General features: G+C 38.0%; 1 protein-coding gene across 3 annotated transcripts; it reads left to right on the forward strand.

The window, feature by feature from the left end:
- Positions 1-85: 85 nt before the first annotated feature.
- LOC134802309 (uncharacterized) lies at positions 86-24,706 on the forward strand. 3 transcript variants are annotated; one of them, XM_063774895.1, is made up of 11 exons: positions 86-207; positions 759-782; positions 1,780-1,947; positions 6,458-6,530; positions 11,316-11,449; positions 11,533-11,607; positions 14,188-14,245; positions 15,571-15,708; positions 17,006-17,064; positions 18,182-18,233; positions 20,847-24,706. In XM_063774895.1, exons 1-11 carry the CDS (start codon positions 107-109, stop codon positions 24,072-24,074), a joined length of 4,110 nt encoding a protein of 1,369 aa, XP_063630965.1. In that variant the 5' UTR covers positions 86-106; the 3' UTR covers positions 24,075-24,706. The 3 variants fall into 3 exon arrangements, with proteins under 3 accessions (XP_063630965.1, XP_063630968.1, XP_063630967.1); XM_063774898.1 differs by lacking the exons at positions 86-207; positions 759-782; positions 1,780-1,947; ... (1 more) ...; positions 11,316-11,449; positions 11,533-11,607 and adding an exon at positions 11,822-12,106 and having other exon boundaries at positions 20,847-24,704; XM_063774897.1 differs by lacking the exons at positions 86-207; positions 759-782; positions 1,780-1,947; ... (1 more) ...; positions 11,316-11,449; positions 11,533-11,607 and adding an exon at positions 12,127-12,258 and having other exon boundaries at positions 20,847-24,705.
- Positions 24,707-25,570: the final 864 nt, after the last annotated feature.

The raw sequence follows: 25,570 nt of genomic DNA on the forward strand, positions 1-25,570 counted from the left end.
AGAGTGATTGTTGATGGAGGTTTAAGTGTTTTTTGTTAAGGTTTGGTGTAACCCGTGCGAAGCCGGGGCGGGTCGCTAGTAATTATATATTTCTCTGTACAGCACAATGACAACTCGGAGTAGAGGTTACAATCAGGACTGGGACCCGATGAGGGAGGACTACGACAACTCAAGTTATGATCCTCAGAATGCTGACGAGAGTGGCAGGTAATAACATAACTTCATATATAAAAAAAAAATGAAAATAACGCAGCCTATTTACGTCCCACAGCTGGGCACAGGCATCCTCTCATGCATGAGAGGGCTTGGGCTATAGTCCCCATGGTAGCCCATTTCAGATTGGGGACTTCACATACACCGTTGAATTTCTTCACAGATGTATGCAGGTTCAATGTTTTCTTTCACCGAAAAGCTAGTGGCAAATATCAAATGATATTTCGTACATAAGTTCCGAAAAACTCATTGGTACGAGCCAGGATTTGAACCCGCGACCTCCGGATTGAAAGTCAGACGTCATCGTCCACTCGGCCACTCCTGCTTGCTGCCACAGGCGCTTCAACTTCATATAAATAAAAAAAATTAAAAACACCCATTGCAATGTAACGGGTTCATATTTCTATGAGAGTATGATGTTTAATTGTTTATAATGAGAAGTTGGTGCAAAATTTGCGTAGACGGTCTCTACTACATTAACTTTACCAGGAGCAGAAATAAATCTGTTTATAAATAATTTGTAATAATGTTTTATGTTTTAATAGGTCTTGCTCACCTAAATATAAGAGGTAGGTCAGACACAGAAACCCCTGTGGTCTGCCTTAGTTAAAATGTATTTAATAAAAAGCAGATTGAATAAAAAAGACTAATTCCACGCAGACGGAGTCGCGGCAGACGTGCCTCACTCCGCGATTTGGTCGCGTCGCTACAAGTACATGCGGCCCACACCAATTTTGGTGTCTTATGTCTAGTCATAGTAGTTGCCACGCACCGCTACGGAAAGGACGCCTGCTCGCGCTTGCGCCACTTAGCGGTCATATCTTTCGTAATAGACGCGTTTTGTTAGACAGTGATGGCCTGGCCATGACATTGCGCGACTGCTTTCGGCTAAGGCGAAAACCATAGGTGGGAATGAAAGGTCCGATCGCTGTGTCTCGTTTCAACCTATGGTTGTTGCCTTAGCCGAAGCCTGGCGCGCAATGTCGTGGCGTGAACCTTCTGTACCTAAACTGAAAATCGTAGTTCTAGACCAAAAAAAGTAAGACAATGTTGTCACTGCAATAACTTGTTTGTAAAATAGTAAATTCCTTTTATATAAATAAATACGCTGAGGTAATTTATTTATTGGTAATTTTACTCCCACGATTTAAAAAAGTACTTATTTTTACATAAATACAAGATGCGCTAGTAAAAAATTGGCAACATTGTCTTACTTTTTTGGTCTTGAACTACGATTTTCAGTTTAGTACTATTATTTATTCTGTGGTCGCAAAAACTAGTATTTAATATTAATATAACTCCTCACTTGAATTTTTAGTCGCTATTGGCGACATGTAGTAGTAGTAGTAAAACACTTTATTGTACAAAAATCAAAACAAAACAGGAAAAATAACATTCGTCATTAGTACAAAGGCGAACTTATCCCTTCAAGGTTTCGGGCCTGTCGGGGGTCCTTCCTCAGGCTCGAGTGCTCGAGTGTGTATTCAAGTGAGTGAAACCGTTGTCGTATAAACAATTTAAAACATGTCTCACGAAAGTTTAATATCGAATATAACTCCTTTGCAGTGGTTTCGTGAATCTGGACCACTGCCGGCTCTACATAACCAACATCCCGAACGGGCTCAGCGACGATGGGCTGTCCACCGCCTTCTCTAAATATGGCCAGCTCACCGAGGTCTTCGTCAGCAGGATCCCGGACAAGAGATACGCGTTGGTGGCGTTTGAGACGCCAGGGTATGTGGATGGATTTTGAACAAGTTAGAACCATAATTATACACGGTGTTATTTGAGCCACTGAAAACCTGAGACACCCCAACATGTTTTTTTTTTATTTTGAACTTATCTTGGGTATATTTATTCTTTAATCTGATAATTATTTGAAAAACCGGCCAAGCGCGAGTCGGACTCGCGTTCCAAGGGTTCCGTACATTACCCAATTTATAACAATGTATTTGAGATTATCATAATGAGCTCTTTCATTTGATATGTAACACGATATAGTTTAAAAAACATAATTTTTTAATTTTTTCATTTACCCCCCAAAAGTTTAAAATTCATTTGTTTATGTAAGATTTCCGTCTTTGGATCATGATTCATGAATTTACATATGTGTACCAAATTTCAACTTAATTGGTCCAGTACTTTAGGAGAAAATGGGCTGTGACAGACGGACAGACAGACAGACAGACAGACGCACGATCCTATAAGGGTTCCGTTTTTTCCTTTTGCGGTACGGAACCCTAAAAATATTCGTTGTTTAGTTTTCTTAAAAATTCTATTCGATTGGTAATTCTACACAAGATGCTTTGTCGTTTGAGTGACGTAGAACAATTGCTAGCTACCATCGTAAACACTGTTAACTGACCATTTGCATACCTTACTGCAACGAGATAAGGTTTACCAATGGCCAATTAAGGGTGTTGCTAATTGACAAAACGTGTCAAATACTGATATTGTTGCATTGCAAACTTGTAGACTGGGCATGTGAAAATAATGAAAAAACAACGGTTGCACTCCGGGAGTGCCGACAGAAGTGGAAACTCAATGACTAGTCCAAAATATCAGCAGCACTATGTATAATTGACCCATCCTCCTTTCTATTGAAAAACTTTAGTTCCGAAATTGCTAGTCTATGAAATGAAAATTCGAATAGAAATTGTAAAGTTACCTTGCAGACCTCGCATCTAAATATATTTGGTCATGATATTTTGAGTTTTATTCACCAGTACTAGAGTCCACTTTTATTAGCGATTTCATCAAGATGTAGCTTTATTGAATTATATTGGAGTGATATAAAATTAGAATGTAACTGTGAGATCCTCGTATTTCAGCCCGTACAAGATTAGAACATTGAGCTTTATTGCTTAATATAAAAGTCCAGTTTTAAATAATTGACCTGATGATGATACGTTATGACTAAAGTTCTTTGGTGAATAACATTATCCGTCACACATGACGTCAGCGCGTTACGCGTTACGCTCTCTCGAGTTTATCATTTTTTTCCCACCTCAAAAAGTGCTCAGCGCCGCTAAAGAAGTTTTCACTTCAAAAATATTTAAAAAAATACTCCCACTAAAATATAGCGCAATCAATTCTCCTGTCGACTCTGAACAAACTGTTTTTAGGTTTTCAGTGGGTCATGAAACACCGTGTATAAGTAAGGAAAGAGTGGTCACTCCATACATCAGTTTTCTTACCAAAACGCGAGTTATTTCGTAGTCGACATCTAGCATCAAGTAACGGAATGTATCAGTACTGCTAGTTGATAATAGATGTCGCGGCATTCGAAAACTCTAATGCTCAACAATTTTCAGCTAATATTATATGGCTACAAATATAATGACCACCAAAAAATACTTTGGTACCCTAAATAAAAAAATCATGCTTACCAAAAAAAAATACTGAACAACAAAAAAATAAGGCCTAAAAATACAAAAGTACCACCGTTTTAATTACGACTGCCCTTCAAATTGTATTCAAATACCAAATATATTGAACGACCACCAAAAATCAGTAATGATCACCAAATCTTGAAGACCAAATTAATGCGATATTTTCACCTAAATAAACCACTATGATTACCAAAAAATGTATGCATATTACCAAATAAAGTAAACTGATGCCAAAATTACTAGCCCCTCCCGCTTAATTGCTCTTAACATAATGCGTAAACGTGGAGTCACGGGACAGGCTTAGCCTAGTGTGATCCACAAAATTGATATATTATGTAATTGCCAGATTTCAAAAATAGAATTTTACTTTACTTTACTTCTACTTTACTCAACCCCCCGTACCCCAGACCGCATACCTACCTAACCTAACCTACTTTTCTAGTAGCATTTCGTTATGCTACTAGAAAAGTAAGTTAAACTGCTATCAGTTAAGTGGGTTAGGTTAGGTTAGCACTGCGACCCTTACAGAAACGAAATGGTACTATAAAAGTAGGTTAGGTTAGGTTTGAACTGCGACCTTTACAGAAACGAAATGCTACTATAAAAGTGCGTTAGGTTAGGTTAAAACTGCGATCCTCACAGAACCGGAATGCTACTAGAAAAGTGGGTTAGGTTAGGTTTCAACTGCGACCCATACAGAAACGAAATGCTACTAGAAAAGTGGGTTAGGTTAGGTTTGAACTGCGACCCTTACAGAAAAGAAATGCTATCAGAAAAGTGGGTTAGGTTAGGTTTGAATTGCGACCCTTACAGAAACCAAATGCTACTAGAAAAATGGGTTAGGTTAGGTTTGAACTGCGACCCTTACAGAAATGAAATGCTACTGGAAAAGTGGGTTAGGTTAGGTTTGAACTGCGACCCTTACAGAAAAGAAATGCTACTAGAAAAGTGGGTTAGGTTAGGTTTGAACTCGACCCATACAGAAAATAAATGCCACTAGAAAAGTAGGTTAGGTTAGGTTTGAACTGCGACCCTTGCAGAAAAGAAATCCTACTAGAAAAGTGGGTTAGATTAGGTTTGAACTGCGACCCTTACAGAAACGAAATGCTACTAGAAAAGTGGGTTAGGTTAGGTTAGAACTGCGACCCTTACAGAAACGAAATGCTACTAGAAAAGTGGGTTAGGTTAGGTTAGAACTGCGACTGTTACAGAAATAAAATGCTACTAGAAAAAGGTGACGAAGTGGATTAGTTAACTTAATAGTATTATATTAAATATTTGCACATTTTTAATAAAAATGTGGTTACAATTTTGGTGGTCATTTACTATTTTTGGGTTTACAATGATTATTTTGGAGTAATTTGCTTTAATAGGATAGCAAGATTTAAAAATTAGGTTATAATTTTACATTAAAATGGAGTTCTAATTTTGGAGGTCATCTACTATTTTTGGGTTTACAATGATTATTTTTGTGTCATTTTCTTTAATAGGATAGCAAGATGTAAAAATTTGGTTATCATTTCACATTAAAATGGGGTTTGAAATTTGGTAATCATTTTCAATTTTTGGGTTAATAATGATTAGTTTGGTGTCATTTCCTATAAAAGGATAGTAAAATGTAATACAATTGGTAATCATTTCACATTAAAATGGTGTTATAATTTTGGTGATCATTCATTATTTTAGGGTGGTAAAATAGATTTTTTTGGTATTAAATTTTACTAAATCTGGTGATCAGTTAAATAGCAGCCATATTATATTATAACCGGATTAACTGGAAGTCTATTTTCAACTCATTCTGCTTATAATATTAGTGGGTAAATTGTTTTAATAGTACATTTTTCGTCATTAGCGACACTTGTGACATGTGTCAAATAGGGGTACTTACATAGATTTAATATATAGAGATCCCGTCTCAGCGAGCTGTCACTGTTGCCACTTATGTTTAGTGTACGATTAACCTTGCTGTAACCATGTCGATAAACTCATATCGATAAACTATCGACATTTCTTGCAATTTTAATTTTACTTCAAAGGTTTAACAATAAGTACCTAAAATGAACAAAAACGATTTTATTCTTTATTGTGGTTATCAGATCACAATTTTATCGTCACGCCCCAGCAGCCAGCAGGGAACCAAGGGAAAGTCCAGATATTTAATTAAAATACATAAATACCTACTAAAATATGTGTTCCGCAATAATTGAATTATTTTATTACATTATAATATATTAATTATCCATTAGCATTTCAATTATGTTTATGTTTAACGAAGATATTGAAGCTTCAATTAATCGCTATTTCGTTCCGCTGTGTAGCGTTTATCGATATATAACATGATTAAAATCGACTTTTTACATCCCTAAAAGAGCACACATATACGCTTTTACGCACACATACACAGCCTGGGCGCATCAAGAAAGGCAACACTTGATTTGAAGTCCACCTTGTCAACAGTATGGTTGTCCTTTTTTGACAAACGGCATTTTTAAAAGAGCGAGGAGAGAGAAATTATACTAGTTGCTGCGCCGTGAAAGAGAACAGAAAACGTTGGGCCCTTGGGTACTTAAAGTTCCACTACTTGACGTTAGATGGCGATTACGAAATAACTCGCGTTTTGGTAAGAAAGCTGATGTATGGAGTGACTCTCTTTACCTGTATTTACTCTATGGTATTAGAAATGTAAATAGCATCCATAGGCTACGAAGACTGCTTACCATCAGGCGGACCGTATGCTTGTTTGCCACACACGAAGTATAAAAAAATATACTGTTAATTCATCAGTTTGATAACTCGCTTTTTATCAAATCAGGCATTTCCCCCAGTTGTCTTAAATAAAATTACGTTCACAGGGAAGCAAAGTTTGCTATGATGAAGCTGAATAGAACGGAGCCTCTGCGGCTCAATATCAACGTTGCTCATAAGGTAAATACACAAAACGCTTTTTTTTTTTCAAAATTTTCGTTTTTCATACAAGGTTTTGTTTTATTGCTGACTGTACTTTTCTTTCTACAAGCCACTAATACTCATCGAGATAATTCTAACAAACTCAAATACAATCAGGATACCTCCTGATCCTGATCTGATCGGTTTATGCGTCGTTGGACTAAAAGTAAATATGGCGATGTATAAAAATGTCTACATATAAAATAAAAATTGGTCCGAGTATTAGAAAGCCAATACTTCAAAATGTTTAAGTCTTATCAAGTCGGAATATAAAAATGACTACTTTCAAAGTATACAAATGTCTAAGTCTTATCAAGTCGGAATATAAAAATGACTACTTTCTTTACATAGGTCCAGGATTATAATAATACATATACGGAACAAATTCATCCCCTCGTAACATCTAGTTCTTAAATTAAAACGAATAATATTCAATAAATATGAACAAGCTAATAGATAAGCGATCAACAAACAAGCTGAATTCTAAACAGACAAACATTTATCTATAAATTATAAAAAAAAAACTGAGAACTTCGTCAAAATTATATACGCCCGAACTTATGTAAGTGGACATTTTTATACATCGTCATATTTACTTTTAGTCTAGTGCCGCAACATATTTATATTTGGTCTAATGTACAGATGCACATTTTTATACTTCGTCGAAATTATATACGCCCGAACTTATGTAAGTGGACATTTTTATACATCGTCATATTTACTTTTAGTCTAGTGCCGCAACATATTTATATTTGGTCTAATGTACAGATGCACATTTTTATACTTCGTCGAAATTATATACGCACGAACTTATGCAAGTAGACATTTTTATACATCGCCATATTTACTTTTAGTCCAACGACGCATAAACCCTGCTACTATCGCGTTGTCACCCAACTTAAATACATACAGGATGATTCATGAGACGTGAGCAGGACTAATCCTGCACACTCAGTAACTGATAATTGATCGATCACCGTCGTACTTAGGCGAAACAACCACAGTTTTTCCTATTTTTTAACTTTTTAGTGAGGGCTAGTTTAATTCTCTACAATCATGGTCACCCTACAAGACCTAATCGCTGAACATAAAAACTCTTTAACCGTAATGACAGCGTTATGATTACGAAGAAAATAACTGTCAAACTTGAGTGAGATACGCGTTTTCAAAAGTAACCAGCCGTGATGACAGTGATGACATTAAATTTGACACAGAGTATCGGTAGTTTAGTATTGTAATTTTAGGGTGACCATGCATGTCGTAAATAAATCAATAACTTTTTTTTTCACAATACTAAAAAATTAACGTTAATCTCACTAATACTGATACGAAACAGTTGCTTATAATTTACGAAATGCCCAGTGTTAGTCCTGCTCACGTCTCCTGAATCACCCTGTATATGAAGTTTCAGTGGTTTCAGTACAATAGAATAATGGGAAGTAAGTAGGTCTAATTTAGCTTGCAAGATTAAACACGAACATACATACAAACATTGCAAATAAAAGCTAATAAAACATTTTTTGAATTATACCCTATCCAATAGTGGTTATATTCTCTTTGATCCAACCGCCCAACCCAATCCCGATCCCGACCCAAACAAACCCAATCCTACGAATAGTGTCAAATTCTTGTTTTTTTGCAAGTTTATAGCCTGGATGCTAGTCCTTTAAGCCAAATCTCATAATCAAAACTAGAGACAGGTAAAACCTATGATGGCGCCATCTATGAAAGCCTTTGACAGTAGCCAACCCAAAGAGTAGGTAAGTATATACAGTGTTGGGCAAAATGTAATCTAACTACTGATTACTAACTACAACTACATTTTGTAGTTAGTAATCGTGATTATTGATTACAAGAAGTAACCGTTAAAAGTAGTTAATATTTTTGATTACTAACTACTAATTGTAGTTGCAATCACGGTTACGTGATTACTTTTTCTAACTACTTATCTATCAGAGAATTTCAGCAGAGATTGGCATTTCGTAATTGATTCCTAATAGGTTTCAGGGAGTGCAGATTTCAAAAATGATGATCATTTTTTAATCCAAGATGGCGGCCATGCACTTTGCATAAAAGTTGTCATGGATATTGTTTTAAAGGTTTTCGGGAATACATATTTCGATAAAATTATGGTTATTATAGAATCCAAGATGGCGGTCATGCAATTTATCATAAAAGTCATCATGGATGTCGTTTTATAGGTTTTAGGGGGCGCAGATTTCGAAAATGGTGACTGTTTTGGAATCCAAGATGTCTACCGTGCACTTTTACATAAAAGTCGTCATGGGTGTCGTTTTAAAAGTTTCAGGGAGTGCAGAATTCGAAAATGATGACAGTTTTGGAATCCAACATGTCTGCCGTGCACTTTGACATAAAAGTCGTCATGGGTGTCGTTTTATAGGTTTCAGGGAGTGCAGAATTCGAAAATGATGACAGTTTTGGATTCCAACAGGTCTGCCGTGCACTTTGACATAAAAGTCGTAATGGGTGTCATTTTATAGGTTTCAGGGAGTGCAGAATTCGAAAATGATGACAGTTTTGGAATCCAACATGTCTGCCGTGCACTTTGACATAAAAGTCGTCATAGGTGTCGTTTTATAGGTTTCAGGGAGTGCAGAACTCGAAAATGATGACAGTTTTGGAATCCAACATGTCTGCCGTGCACTTTGACATAAAAGTCGTCATGGGTGTCGTTTTATAGGTTTGAGGGAGTGCAGAACTCGAAAATGATGACAGTTTTGGAATCCAACATGTCTGCCGTGCACTTTGACATAAAAGTCGTCATGGGTGTCGTTTTATAGGTTTCAGGGAGTGCCGGTTTCGAAAATGATGACAGTTTTGGAATCCAACATGTCTGCCGTGCACTTTGACATAAAAGTCATCATGAGTGTCGTTTTATAGGTTTCAGGGAGTGCAGAATTCGAAAATGATGACAGTTTTGGAGTCCAACATGTCTGCCGTGCACTTTGACATAAAAGTCGTCATGGGTGTCGTTTTATAGGTTTCAGGGAGTGCCGGTTCCGAAAATGATGACAGTTTTGGATTCCAACTTGTCTGCCGTGCACTTTGACAGAAAAGTCGTCATGGGTGTCGTTTTATAGGTTTCAGGGAGTGCAGAACTCGAAAATGATGACAGTTTTGGAATCCAACATGTCTGCCGTGCACTTTGACAAAAAAGTCGTCATGGTGTCGTTTTAAAGGTTTCAGGGAGTGCAGAACTCGAAAATAATGACAGTTTTGGTTTCCACCATGTCTGCCGTGCACTTTGACATAAAAGTCATCATGAGTGTCGTTTTATAGGTTTCAGGGAGTGCAGAATTCGAAAATGATGACAGTTTTGGAGTCCAACATGTCTGCCGTGCACTTTGACATAAAAGTCGTCATGGGTGTCGTTTTATAGGTTTCAGACATGTTGGAATCCAAAACTGTCATCATTTTCGAGTTCTGCACTCCGTGAAACCTATAAAACGACACCCATGACGACTTTTATGTCAAAGTGCACGACGGACATGTTGGATTCTAAAACTGTCATCATTTTCGAATTCTGCACTCCCTGAAACCTATAAAACGACACCCATGATGACTTTTATGTCACAGTGCACGTCAGACATGTTGGATTCCAAAACCGTCATCATTTTCGAAACCGGCACTCCCTGAAACCTATAAAACGACCCCCATGACGACTTTTATGTCAAAGTGGACGGAAGACATGTTGGATTCGAAAAATGTCATCATTTTCGAGTTCTGCACTCCCTGAAACCTATAAAACGACACCCGTGACGACTTTTATGTCAAAGTGCACGGCAGACATGTTGGATTCCAAAACTGTCATCATTTTCGAAACCGGCACTCCCTCAAACCTATAAAACGACATCCATGACGACTTTTATGTCAAAGTGCACGTCAGACATGTTGGATTCCAAAACCGTCATCATTTTCGAAACCGGCACTCCCTCAAACCTATAAAACGACACCCATGACGACTTTTATGTCTAAGTGCACGGCAGACATGTTGGATTCCAAAACTGTCATCATTTTTGAATTCTGCAATCCCTGTAACCTATAAAACGACGTCCATGACTTTTATGTCAAAGTGCACGGCAGACATGTTGGATTCCAAAACTGTCATCATTTTCGAGTTCTGCACTCCCTGAAACCTATAAAACGACACCTATGATGACTTTTATGACATGGTGCAAAATCAAAAATAGTCCTTATTTTACAGTCATAATACAGTTTCACACAGAAAGTGTCTTTATGTCAAGGACAAGAAAGATCAAAATGATTTTTACATGGATGTATTAAAGTAGTCAGTAGTTATAACTACTCGGTTACAGTAATCAGATTAACGACTACTTTATGTAACCTGATTATTGTAGTTAGGTTACATGTAGTCATGACTACTTGTAGTTAACTACTTTTAGTCGTAATAAGTAGTTAGATTACAAATAGTAGTTAACTGCGCCCAACACTGAGTATATACATAGCCCATTATCGGTGACATGTATGGAGGTTTTAATTAATAAAGCTGCATTAATATAGGTACCAGAAAAGATAATTAATGACAGGTCGAATTTAAATGGCCAAGTGTAAACCATTCTGTCAGTAAAAAAGCTGCGAAATTCAAATTTTTGGGAGGACAAGCCTTCGGCCCTACTTTTTTTTTAATTTGCCGCCTTTTTTTACTGACGGAAACGGCTTGCAATCGTGGCAAACTATATTTCATGATAAACTGCTCTTTAAAATAAGTTTATTTCCTAACAGAGCAATGCAAAAAACAAAAGACCAATCGACAAGAAAGACAGCTCGGGATATCGGAGTAACAACTCTAACCCGCGCAATCGCGAAGATCATAGCTTTAGAGACGACGACAGCGCTGCCAGCCGGACCAACACAAGGTTTGTTTACCAAAACATGCAGTAATTTATTGCTTTTTAATAAAAATATTTTCAGCAGACAAATACAAGTGTTTATTTTAAAGCATGCCTCCACAGGATCGGCGCCGAGCCACTGACGTAAACACCCCGTTTCTAGTGGTTCGCAAAAGTAACTTTGGGTAAGTTTGATGGTTACGTACAGTCGCCATCAGATATATCGGAGCGGCCAAGGTGTTCACAATATCTGAACACGCGCTCTAACGCCCTGACAATAGAGGCGTGTTCCGATATTTGTGAGCACCTTGGCCGCTCCGATATATCTGATGGCGACTGTACAGAGTAGAAGGGTTTCCGTGATTGTCACATGTTTCATTTAATTTTCACTTTGGCTGTTTGTGATAATTTCGTGGGTCTCGCTTTTGAACGTATGAAAAAGTATAATTGGCCAATGAACGTCTTGTTCATCGCCGCCATCATTATCTCTAGCTGTTTCGGCCAATTACAGCACTCTGATAACGGAAAGCTTCTGTCATTCGCCCGCTGCAGCGCTTTACCGCTTTGCAAGTTTGCATTTCCGGTACTATACTAACATGGCCGTCGTGACTACTTAGCGCTAAGTTGTGCTTACTTTTGTTACTACGTTTTTTTTGTGATATTTGAAACTTTTGCTGAATCTATGTAAGTAATAAATTTAGTAAACGTGTGGTTTAAAGTGTGTGTAGTTGCTTTTGTGTTTTATCCGTGATTAGGTTTCGAAACAAGTACTTTGTTTATTGCGCCATGCTTTTAAAGAAGTATTTTCAATCTATTGAAATGGATAAGGCCAAAACGTAAGTTTCTGTTATTATAAACAAAAGTTTTGACTAGATGCAGTGAATATTTGAAAGTCCATGAACAATTACTTTATGCAGTTAATTCATTATTGTACTGTTGAAGTACCCATGCCGGTTTGAATAGAATCAACCTCATGCTTTTATATTATTAATCATGTGTCCGATACAAAACTTAATTGTTATAAAGCGCAAGTACAGCGTTTGTTATTTATATAGGTACACTGGAATCTAGGGTACTCAAATGCGTTAACAGTTTCACATTGTTTTTTGTTTACTAAGCAGACTCGTCAAGTCATCAAGTCAAGTGATCCATATTATCACGATTCGTACGTTAGTGTTATTCGTAAACTGTTGATTACTAAAATTGTCGTTCAGAAATGTTTTACAACTATAACAGTCACTTTAGATTCTCAGTTTTGTATAATTAGTACTTAACATATTGCGTTGCGGATGTATATTTTAGTTAGATTTAGTTAGGGTTACCAGATGACAGGAATTTTCCTGACATGTCAGGAATTTTGGCCGTTTGTCAGGAATGGGGACGGAACACGAAAATGTCAGGAATTTTTTGAAATGATAGAATTTTTGATAATGTACCTTTTTATTTACTTAAATTAATCCAAAAACATTGTAAAAAAAATATAAATGAGATCCACTCAACTTATCAATAACTTCGTAATTGATAAGTTGTTGAATTCTCACCAAAATTTGCACTTTTAGGGCCGCGTACCGGCCGGCTCAATCGGGTGGCCATCGCTAACGGCTAGAACGTCTAGTCAACATAATAATGCAATAAATAATTCTGATTCTCAGTCAATACCTATGTTAATACAATTTATATCTATACTATAGGCATAGTCCTCCTCATCGTTTTCGATGACTGCGACAATCAATGAATGAATGAGTGAATGAGACAGCCTTGAAGTACTTCTTTGATTCTTTCTGTCAAGCCATTTTATCTAGTTTCCTATGATCATCTGTCTTGTTCAGCTAAAATGACAAATTTTGATTAGCAAGAAAAATTACATTAGAGTCTGTGCCGAAAGAGAAAATGACAACTTCCAAAAAATACAAGGGACTAAACCAATATGTTTGTGAATATATATCTATCGTTAACACTTACTACTAACACAGTTATCGCTGGTGGCCTAGCGGTAAGAGTGTGAGACTTTCAATCCGGAGGTGGTGGGTTCAAACCAATGAGTTTTTTCGGAAATTATGTACGAAATATCATTTGATATTTACCAGTTGCTTTTCGGTGAAGGAAAACATCAGACTAATCCCAATAAGGCCTAGTTTCCCCTCTGGGTTTTAAGGTCAGATGGCAATTGCGTAAAAACTAGTGCCTACATCGAAATCATGGGATTAGTTGTCAAGTGGACCCCAGGCTCCCATGAGCCGTGGCAATATGCCGGGATAACGCGAGGAAGAAGTAAAAGACTAACACTTAATCGTTATGGCTCCTCTACACGATGGGCCAACGCCGGCCACTCCAAGGGACGCAGCAATGCGGTAGAATGAGATAGCAATATCACTTGCTCCCTCTAACGCATAAATGCGTCCCTTGGAGTGGCCGGCGTTGGCCCATCGTGTAGAGGAGCCATTAAAGAGAAGAGTTGTAGAATATAAGGGAACCAATACATGAATACATTCTCTATGACTCTTCTCTTTTTGCACATACTATTATCCGGGTTCTTTATAAATCGATTGTCAATAGATGAAAGTACAATTATATATTATTATTATATAGCCTTTTATTTCCACAAATTTTTACATTTTTCATTTCAAATTACTTAAAGATTATTCTTTTAATTTTTTGTGGTCCCTGTTTGGGTAAAAGCCTCCTCCAAGCTTTGCCATGTTACTCTATTTTGTTGAATGAAATCTTCTGATGAAAGTACTAATAGTTGTCTAATATTTTCACAGGAGACAAGAATCTCTGGCTAACGGTGACAACATGGAAGACTCGGTGGACGATGATGTGGTAAGAGTCTTCCAAATCTTCCGCCAAAATCTGCTTATACTTTTATTTAAAAACAACAAGCTGAAATAATATAAAACTTGGCATAAACATGTATGTTACATATGTACACCTAGATATTTTTCTAGCACGAACGAATTGTTGTAAGTGATTGACAAAATAAAAACATCGACAGTCCTGTTATCGATAAGCAAACGTCACTTTGTATGTCAATTATTTACTTTTTTAATGAATAACGTCTATGAATATAAAAAGTTTGATTACTTTTTTACGTTGGTAATAAGTAGAGGAATTAAATGAAATGTATATAACGATTTTGCCTCTTTATCATTAAGTACTTCGATGAGTTGGATGACATGTGAATATTTTTACATAGCTATACTGCATGTTTTCCTCGCAGACTTATAATGAAGTACATGCCGCGAGTACAGTGATTTGTACGTCAGCGAACATGCCCAACTCTGAACAAATAAAACGTGACTTCAGTAGAATATTTTGTAGTAGACACAGACACTTAACTAGACTAGATAAACTTCCCCTGCCTTAAATATTTTTGTTACTTTTTTTGTTATACTACAATCAAGATAAACAAAAAAGACAATTATTAACACCCTGAAAGTTTCATGGAGGCTGCTCTATATAAAGAACTGTTCATTGCAAATTATAAAAATAAATTGGATCAAAAGTGTACGTAATACGTTAAATTTGTACAAGATCGGTGGCACGCGGCGTCTAGGTAGGTAGCCGATATAAGCCTGTGGTTGTATGTACGTCTTGTCATTGAAGTAGTATGTACGTATCGATAACAGGATTGTCGATATTTTTATTGTGGCAAGCACTAAACAAATGTTGTTCCTGCTAGAAAAATATCTAGGTATATACATATGTCTCTGTCTGTTTTGTTGCTAAAAATTGTAATACTTTTATTGACATCTCACAGCCTTGAATAGCGCCAAATTGAATATAAGAGACGGGATAACTATCTCTTTAATATATTATTATGGACCGTTTTCCAAATATGTTATATTCCGTCACTCTACACTACACCAGGGGTCACCAATTAGTTTCTTCAGGGGTCCGGTTCTTAAAATAAAATTACCATTGCGGTCATTTCTACTTGAGTTTATTATTGAATTGAATTGAAATAGCCTTTATTCCTGACATATACAAAGTATATATTTATGTTTTTACTCTTTTCTTTTCTGTTTATTTTGCTTTGTCAGGCTGTCTTTGACATAGGCCTCCTCCAGGCGGCGCCACTCCTTGAGTTTAAATAAGCAAAAAAATAAAATAGGTTGGTGCTCTACACTCTACAATTACTTGTACAGCAGGTGTTGAGCGGCTCCCTGGAGCCAGACGTGAATCTGGAGCTTGAGAAGCTAAAACTGGAGCACCTCAAGCTGCAGGAGGCGCAGGTCCTGTGCAAGCACCGGATGTTGCTGCTCAAGCAGGCGGAGAAGAAGTCTGTGAGTAACACATAAAATAAGCTTATTATATATTAGGTCATTACCTATGAAATTGGCGTTTTGTTCGGAGAATTTCAACGAAACACGAATTTCCATACAATTAATTTTGCGGATATTTTTTTGATGGCTAATTCAAACCAAACAAAATTTTTCCAGTAATTTTTGACACCTTTAAGGTATGTTTTCAATATCTCCATTTCTTGAAAATTGGTACCATTAGAAAAATATAAGTAATTTTAATACTCGAACCGACAGCACATGAAAAGACCTATTTTCAAGGCTTAATTCTGAACACTTAACAATAAAAAATAACAATTAATTGTATGTAAAATCGTTGTTTATTGAGTGCACTGTAGTTTTATTGTAATTGTGTATGTACTTTTGTAAAAAAAAAAAAAACTAGGATCAGACTTATATCTATGAACAAAAACGCCAATTTCATAGGTAAGGACCTAATATGACCTCATTTAGACAGTAATTGGCTGAGATGGTATCTATTGCCTATACCACAAAATAACTTAGTTAGTTTACTGATCGTTTTTAGGGTTCCTTATCCACAGGGTAAAAACGGGACCCTATTACTAGGACGGGACCCTAAGACTCCAATATCTATCTGTGTGTCACCTAGCTCTCATAAACCGTGATAGCTAGACAGTTGAAATTTTCACAGATGATGTATTGCTATTGCCGCTATAACAACAAATACTACAAACAAATTAAAATAGACATTTAAGTGGGGCTCCCATACAACAAACGTGTTTTTTTTGCCGTTTTTTGCGTAATGGTAAGGAACGGAACCCTTCGTGCGCGAGTTCGACTCGCACTTGGCCGGTTATTACGTTTCATTGCAATTTGATTTGGGGCAATAAGTTTTAGTACCAGTTTTTTTATTCAAATGATAGATTATAATTTTATGAAAGCGCTGGTGGCCTAGCGGTAAGAGCGTGCGACTTTTAATCCGGAGGTCGCGGGTTCAAACCCCGGCTCGTACCAATGAGTTTTTCGGAACTTATGTACGAAATATCATTTAATATTTACCAGTTGCTTTTCGGTGAAGGAAAACATCGCGAGAAAACCGGACTAATCCCAATAAGGCCTAGTTTCCCCTCTGGGTTGGAAGGTGGAAGGAAGGTAAAAACTAGCGCCTACGTCAAATCATGGGATTAGTTGTCAAGCGGACCCCAGGCTCCCATGAGCCGTGGCAAAATGCCGGGATAACGCGAGGAAGAAGAAGATAGACTATAATTGTAATATCTGGGGTATAAAAACTGTAAATAATACATATTGTTTCTTTCAGAGTACCAGTAGTCGCCAACTTCTGCCTGATGGCAGAATTGTTGTCCGCACCATTGACAAGTAAGTTGATGGATTTCATGAGTAGGGCACACTTTATAGTCTGTATCTTTCGGTATTTAAAAAAGAGTAAACAAAATGTACCCTCAAAAGGCTTCTTAAGCCAGTTAAGGGTACATGAAAACATTACAATGTAATGTAATGATTACACGATCAAATAATGTAGGTTAAAGTCAGGTCGTTAAGTGACAGAACCAGGTGGTTTTGTATTTGGTTGGTTAACCTTTTCGACGCCGTGTCAAATACAAAAGCTGTCACTCGGACGCCACGTCACCGAAGTGTCAAAACTGAAATTGAACTTTATGCATATGCACGTAGGTCTATGTTGCTCTGTGGTCTGTGACCGAATTATCGGTCTTTGGCGTTGAACCTGCGGTGCGGATATATCGGTCATTGGCGTTGGGTTAATCAATAAATGTTTTTAACTGAAAAAGTACAAATTATTTGTTTACTTTTATTTAAGTACCTAAAGATACAGAGTATAAGTATGAGGCGTTTTGGCTTGAGTCTAACACCACATTTATTTTCGCAATTTAGAAATTTCTGGGGTATGCTTGAGTTCACAAACATCTATACAAGCCAACGTTCTTAAAATATTAAATATAATTAAGTGTCTTAGAAACATTTAAATTTCACGGGAGGTAGAATATATTGACTCATTATCATGATGATGATGATGAGAATATATTGACATTTATATTATTTTTTAAAAAGCAGAAACTTCTGCGAACGATGCTATTAAGCGTAGAATAAATATAAAAGTGGAAAAATTACCGTCTTGGGTGAGACTTGAACTCACGGCCTCTGGATCGATACTCCAGCGCGCTGCCATCTGAGGCCACCAAGATTCCATCCATAGCCAGCGAAACAAAAATCATCTTTCTAAAAAATTCTTGCAAACAGCTAAGGGTGTATAGCTAGGCTCGTCACCAGGCTGTATCTCATGAACCGTGATAGCTAGACAGTTGAAATTTTCACAGATGATGTATTTCTGTTGCCGCTATAACAACAAATACTAAAAAGTACGGAACTCTCGGTGGAAGAGTCCGGTTTCTTTTTTTATTCAGCACTAAATAGGGAACTCCTGATTTCGTTTGGTTCATATTATGGTTTCTTTCAGGAGTGAAGTTAACGATGCCGATGGCAGCTTTGGAGCGGGTGCTGGCGATGCGGTAAGTTCCTTCAACTTTTGTATTAACTTTCAAATAGAGGTGCCCCGAATATAATACCGAATATTCGGCCCCTCTCCGACCTAAGCGCCTAATATTCGGCCCCTCTTTCTCGGCCGAAGCGCCTAAGGGCTGATTGAGACGGCGCGCGAACTCGCATGCGATTTTAGTTACATTGCGGACTGTTGGTTACGTCCAATTCAACCAACCGATCAAAACCCGCAATGTAATGAAACTAGCATGCGAGTTCTCGCATCGTCTAAATCGTCGAAATCGAGCCCTAAAATTCGGCTACTTTCTCGGCCGAAGCGCCGAATATTTTGGAGAAGACGTGCCTCGCCCGAGGCATGCCTACACAGACAGAGCTGCTTCGCGCGGCAATTTCCTCGCGAGGCGGCTCGTCCCGTGTAAGCATAATTAAATTTCAATTATTTAATATTGGAACTGCCTTGCATTTTTTTATTTGGTTAAAATTTAACTGAATTAAAACCAAACTATTACTTTGCTAATCCGCGAAAAGATAACGTGCTAGTCAATTAGTTAGTACTTAGTTATCTTTTCACGGATTATCAAAGTAATATTTTGGTTTTAATTGATATGGATTTCCGCAGAAAACGCCTGATTCTATTCATTTATATTTAAAATTTAACTAATTTTTTTCCCTGTATAATGGGCCTCAATTTGGGTCGTAGCGACTCAGTATCAGACGTGTGTTACTACAAATCAATATGGGTCAAATTGCTTTGCATCAATTTGTTGTATGGTGGGCGTTCGACGGGTTAAACATTTATTCTACTACTTTCTTCGGTTTGCATGAAAATGTGTTTCTTCAGCTTTTTTGGACAAAATATGTATGAATAATAACTAATACCATTTATTTCTTATACATGGTGGCCAAAAAATAAGTGCATTCCCATTGCCAGGGAGGTTTTGGGATTATACTGAGCAACTTTTACTATGGGACCAACCCAGTTACCAGCACCAAAATGCAGTTATTTTTTAGCCACCGTGTATTTGAATACGTGTTGGGGATGTGCGGAGAATATGTATCTAACTATTTTATTTCTTATATATGTATACGTGTTGGGATGTGCGGTACGTAACATATGCTGGGCAGTGTGATTTCTAATGTCCGACCGTAACCGAAGCAAAATGTTAGGTTTTGATCTAGTTTCGGCCAAAACCCGACATTTTAGACATGTTTTTTATGCCGAGACAGAAACCGAAATTTCGACCGGGCATTTGATTTTTCGTTTTAATAGATACGCGGTGTAGTTCAAATTAGGGATGTAACGGTACATGATTTCGCCGATACGATACCGATTTATGAAGTAAATAATCGGCGATAACGATACCGATATCGATGGCTTAGTAGTAAATTTAGTAGTAAAATTAGGTGAGTAATTAATATGCATACAACTATTGTTTAATAGACACTCGATTTTGAGAAGTGTGAATAACTGAAAAATTATAAATAAAAGAAAAATGCAAAATTAAAGCAAAAGTAAATCAAAATCAGTAATTAAGCTCACTTTAGGACCTTTAGGTACATTTTTGTTAAGCAAACAACGTTTATTTAAATTTTTAGCTGATAATCTGTCCGCGTCTCCATGCGAAGGTGAGCCGAATCGCACGACGGTTCGCGCCTTAGAGCAACACCGGCTTCCGACATGTCGGGAGGAGCCCAAGCGATATCTTACCGTACAAATTTTTCTGTAATTTTTTGCGGGGGGAAACGTGCACATAGTCGCACTTCTCACTACATATAATATAAAATCTGTAATGACGACACAAATACATAGAAAATGACACACGTCAAAGACAAATGCACACCTCGATCTCTTTTTGTGTACGGACGGGTCACAACACGCACCGCCACAGATACAGTTGTGCCTATGCTTCGGCAGAGGGGAAATAGCACGAATGCCGTCTCCCGATGTTGCTCGAAGGTTCGCGGTTTCTGACGGAGATGCGGCGCTGGCCGCAGGGTATGCCACCGAGTTCCGTAGTACCCACAGACAAGACATCCTCCAGACTGAGCATAGTAGCTCTACCCCCTCTGCCACGCATACGGTAGTTTTACTCTATTTTCGAGTCGAAAGTGTCTGTGTGTGACGTCCGTGTCTTTGAACGGACCAATCACGGCACGGGACCTCGCTCCCCTCGTCCCCCGCACCCCCGTATTTTTAGCATAGTCTATGGTAGTACCGAACCGATTTTTGTGCATAAACACGGTTCGTCGTGCACCACAGCTTCGGACGGGGATACGGAGGAAACCGGTGCGGTGGTGCGTTCGCCGCACGCTAATACGCCGCTCCGCAGTCTCGGCACGCGTGTGATAAGTTGATAACCGCCTAAATGGTGCGACAACTTCTTTTGAGCAGCGGAATGGCCGATCTTTTACAATATTGAGGTTTTGGAAAGACTTGTGTGATTAATGGATTACGGTTGTTATGGCGAAGTGGCGTTCCGAATGCATCGAATTCTGACAGAATGACAGCAGCGACAGATCAGACTTGTACCCCCAGTGGCTTTGCTGTGCATGAACGCTTGTTCGCATGGTCCGGTATGGTTAGAGTTAACAACCCATACCAAAAATCGGTGTTTTATCAACAGAGCTCACCCGAACTGTGCAGTTGCGAGCAGAAGTGCTGGGACTCCGACGGCGTCGCCTCCACCGCCTCCACTTGCGTACTCTGCTCCGATGATACCAGAAAAAAGAACTCGCCAGATAAGTCTGATAGCAAATGTACTCAGAAAACAGATAGTCATGTAGGCAGTAAGGCCACGTTCAGTAAGCATAGCAAAGTCACTGATGGTACTAGTAAGAACCGTAGATGTAAAAAGTCTAAAAGTAGCTGCGATACTGTTAAATACGCTGATTTCTACAGCGATAGCGAGGATGAAGCGGACGAGACGTATAGGCTCATACAGTTGAGGAACACCGATTATGCAGATATTATAGAAGACCAGTTGAAAATTGTCATAGCGCTCGCCGGCTATCCCAAGTCAAAAATGCGTCTCAGGAATTTGGAACTCTTTCAACGATCCATCGCCGAGGTTATGGATATGCAAATCAAGGCCGGTCTTTTAAAAACCGTACCTTACTTCCTAGATTACTATTTGAACAGGGGCGCTCTTGTCTGCATTTGTAGGGACATTGATACTAGGAACTGGATAATCAGGGTTTCACCAGGCCTGCAAGAACGCATGGCTTCCAACCTTATTCTGCTCAAGTCTAAGATCAAGAGGTTATGCCTAGCTTACCTGAAGATACCTCGCTCAACCTGGCCGACGACTGCCCAGGACACGTTCAAACTGTTACAGTATTTCAATCCTACATTGAAAACTGATGCGTGGAGAATTTACTCGCAAAAGAGGCTTGATGATGTTGAATACACTTCGTTTCTGATAGACAGGGTTTCTGGTGAAATTATTCGAGGCGCCACCTTTAAAAATGTTATAGATTATGCGCAAATGGAGTTTGAACTGACCGGGTACACCGAAATTTACTATGAATGTCTAATGTCCGATATGAAAGAAGATCTGCACAGCGTTTCGTCGAGAGTGAAGCTCTTGAACGAACTTAGAGGGGAAGATACACCCAGAAATATTTCTGACTGCAGTTTAAGAAAACCTCTGTCTGGTGAAGACGCACAAAATGACGATGTAAAGAAACAAGACGAGAATGAGAACGCAACAGAAATATATTTTGTAGAATTTCCCGATAAAGAAGATGGTAATAAAGTGAACATCACTGAATTGAAAAATAATGATTACGATGTATTGAATAATAAACTTAAGGACGTTAATTACAGAAACGAAAAGAGTGAAATGATCATTTGGTCGGAGGAAATTAACAATAACAGTAAAGATGTTGCCAATGAGGACAAGCAAATGCCCGCTTCAGAATCTATAGATGCAGAATCTGAAAAGACTGAATCTATTGCTGAAAGCACCGAGAACCTAATCAGGAGCAACAGCAATGTAAACATAGATAGTAACCGGGGTATCGCTTACCACAGAAGAACGAACTACCTTCATGTGGAAACAGAATTGAAAATCGCAATCACTCTCGACGGTTACCCACAGAACAAACTCGAAGGCACGCATATCAGGAGGCTGAAGCAACTCTTCAAAGAGTATTTACACAGAGATATGAAACAACAGCGTTTCGCTAATCTAATCATCCCAAAATTCCAAGACATTTACCTGTCTAACGGCGCTGTGATATACATTTGTGATAGTTTAGAGACCAAGGATTACTTGACAGAGGTATTACCAAAATTCGTCAATTCTACCGGCTGGAAGCTAATATTTAGAGACATTAAAACACTAGTTAGATACACGAGAGTCGTTCTGCGACTGCCAAAAGCACTTGCCAGTGTAGAATCTGCTGAAATAATATCAAAGCTTCAAGAGAAATACCCTGGTTTGAAACCGGATTGCTGGAAGTATTATTCTGATGTAGCTGGCAAACAGAAGCGGCAGTTCGGCGTCGATCCCGTGTCTCTAGAAATAATCAAAAGCCCGGATTTTGATCCGGAATATGACGGCGAGAAACTTAGCTTCAGGATAATCGATAGGCAGAAACGCGACTCTTGCTTCGAAGAGAACCAGGATTACGAAGATGAAAACGAGAATAAGGAGGTGAAAGAGAAAATTTTGAAACTATTGTACGTGCCAGTCGAGGCTGATATGTCGAACTCTCCTCTTACAAGAATCCGAACGAATCACTATTCTGATGTAGTCGCCGACGATCTGAAACTGTACGTAGGCCCTACTATCTATCCGGAATCGCGCGTAGACGAATACGTTTTCCACGCTATAAAGAAAACTTTAGAGAGTATCGTTTACAAGTCCTTTGTAGATGGTGATATCAATGAAATATCTATGCCTAAATTCCACGACATGTACCTTTTTGACGGCGTTATTTTCGTTATTTGTGTAAACATGGCTTCGCGCTGTTGGATCGACGAAGCTTTAACCATTGCTAATTCTAAATTGCAAATCAATTTGAAATCTACCGAATACAGGGGAGCCGTTGGAATTGTAAGTATGGTAGTCAAAACATATTTGGATACTGAAGAGGTCATATCGATTCTTCAATCGAACAATCCTCGACTTCGAACTAAATATTGGAGGATTATAAGCACAGTCCGAGCCAAGGCGAAGTTAGACGTAGTATTACAAATTGATAAGCTCTCCGCTCAAGTCATCAGAAGTACTGACTTCAACTCTTTCGTAGGCGACAATGCTGTTCAATTCCAGCTAGGTCATTTACAGTCCCTCCTCAAACCACTGTCCGGTATGGAAAAACTAAGCAAAAAACAGGAGAAGAAACTAATGAAAGCTAACACAACAAAAAGAGAAGTTGAAGTCAAAATATCTACTGAATTCACTTTTGAAGAGCTCAAAACTGAACTGAAACGAAAGTTCCCCGATTTGAGAATCGATGACTCTTTGGGACTTAAGGATAGCAAAAATCTAATTGAACATATTTCCATGAATCATTCAGAAAACGCATCCGATTTAGATCCAAAGATCGTTGAGCGTGATTGCTTGAAATTATCACCAGTAGAAATAGACGAAGTGTGTAAAATGGTGGTGAAAATACCAGCTGAGATCCTACCTAAGGAGCGAGAGGATTTGAATCTGATTTTCGATCTGTTGGAAGATCAAAATCCGGGTCTGAACACAGAGCTGTGGACAGTTACTAACGATTTCGGAAATTATGAGAAGGGGAAATTTATTCTTTCTATTGACAAGCAATCGGCTTCTGTGATTCGTAGTAACCAATTCTCTCCGATGGTTGTTGGTCACAAGTTGAAGTTTCTGTTGTAATTTGTATACTTTGTAATGTTTTAAGACTATTTTTGCTAGTTTGTGTACGATAATTTGTAATTAGAATTTAAAATTGTGTGGAAAAACTTATTAATGTAGTCATGTGCCTTAAGGCTGATTTAGACAGCGCGCGAACTCGCATGCGATTTTTGTTACATTGCGGACTGTTGGATACGTCCAATTCAACCGACCGATTAAAAACTGCAATGTAATGAAACTCGCATGCGAGTTCTCGCATCGTCTATATGAGCCGTTAGAAATGATAAAAGTTAGGCTTAATAACGTGGTTTAGATTGTATGAAAAAGTAGACATTCCTGAGTAAACGTATACTTAACCCTTCGAACATTTGGAACTTCAAGGTTATTCATTCAGTGGCAAATTTTTGACACGGGCGTTCGAGGTAATACAAGACTAATGTTACCACCGAATAATGTTGTTATATTTTAAAGTTGACATTCCTTAAAATGTGATATTTTAATGTTGGTGTATTCAATTAATATCTGACCCTTTTTTTTGTGTTTACATTAATTTGCGGTAAGGGGCTGTCCATAAATTACGTCATCGATTTTTGACGGCTTCATGTCATGCTTCGAATGACCCCGTTTCCTCCTAAGTCATGCTACCATCATCCGTTGTCCGGACCCCCCCCCCTAATTTGATATGACGTAATTTATGAATAGCCCCTAAGTATTTTTAAAAGTGATTTTGTAATATTAATTTTTTTGTACGTTTTTAATTTTCTTGTCTTGCGAATCTTCTATAATTCTTATTGTGAATTTAGCATAGTTTTAAATAAAGTGAATTAGTTTATACTTTTGTTTTTCTTTTTTACTCCTGATTATAAGATTATTATCCTTATTTGGATCCATTCATATGATTATAAATAAGATCTCTTATATCTGAGGGTTGACAAATTTCTTAAAATTAAAATAAAACTCAGTTTGTAAAAAAACATAGTAAGTTTACAACCTGGCCCCAATTTCACATCGCTGACAGGTGCGACAATTGTAAAACATCACTGTTGCTGACGTCACAGGCATCCATGGGCTACGGTTTCCGCTTACCATCGGGCGGGCCGTATTCCTGTTTGCCACCATCATTTTATTATTTAAAAAAACTTTATTATATCGGAAAAAACAGATATATCTCTTGCTAAGTTTATGACAATACTCATCGAGAGTCTACAAGCAACTAATACTCATCGAGTCAATTCTAAAAACCCCAAACACAATTAGGTTGCGTTGTTTCATCACAGAGTTCCTACGACCACCTCCTGTCTCCATCATCAGATCAGCTCGATGGTACCATATTGCATTGTCACCCAACTTACATATGTATGCACATTTACAGCTCGATCGGAAATCGGGAAGTGTGTCAAATTTAGCATCCAAGATAACTTAACCTTTTGAACGCCACAGACGGCAATTGACGTCAACGCAAAATCGTGACAACGACGCCAAAGACGGCATTTGACGTCGATCGTTTTTTGATGAAA

The sequence above is a fragment of the Cydia splendana genome, chromosome 24 (assembly GCF_910591565.1).
Source record: "Cydia splendana chromosome 24, ilCydSple1.2, whole genome shotgun sequence".
In the NCBI taxonomy this organism is placed as follows: domain Eukaryota; kingdom Metazoa; phylum Arthropoda; class Insecta; order Lepidoptera; family Tortricidae; genus Cydia; species Cydia splendana.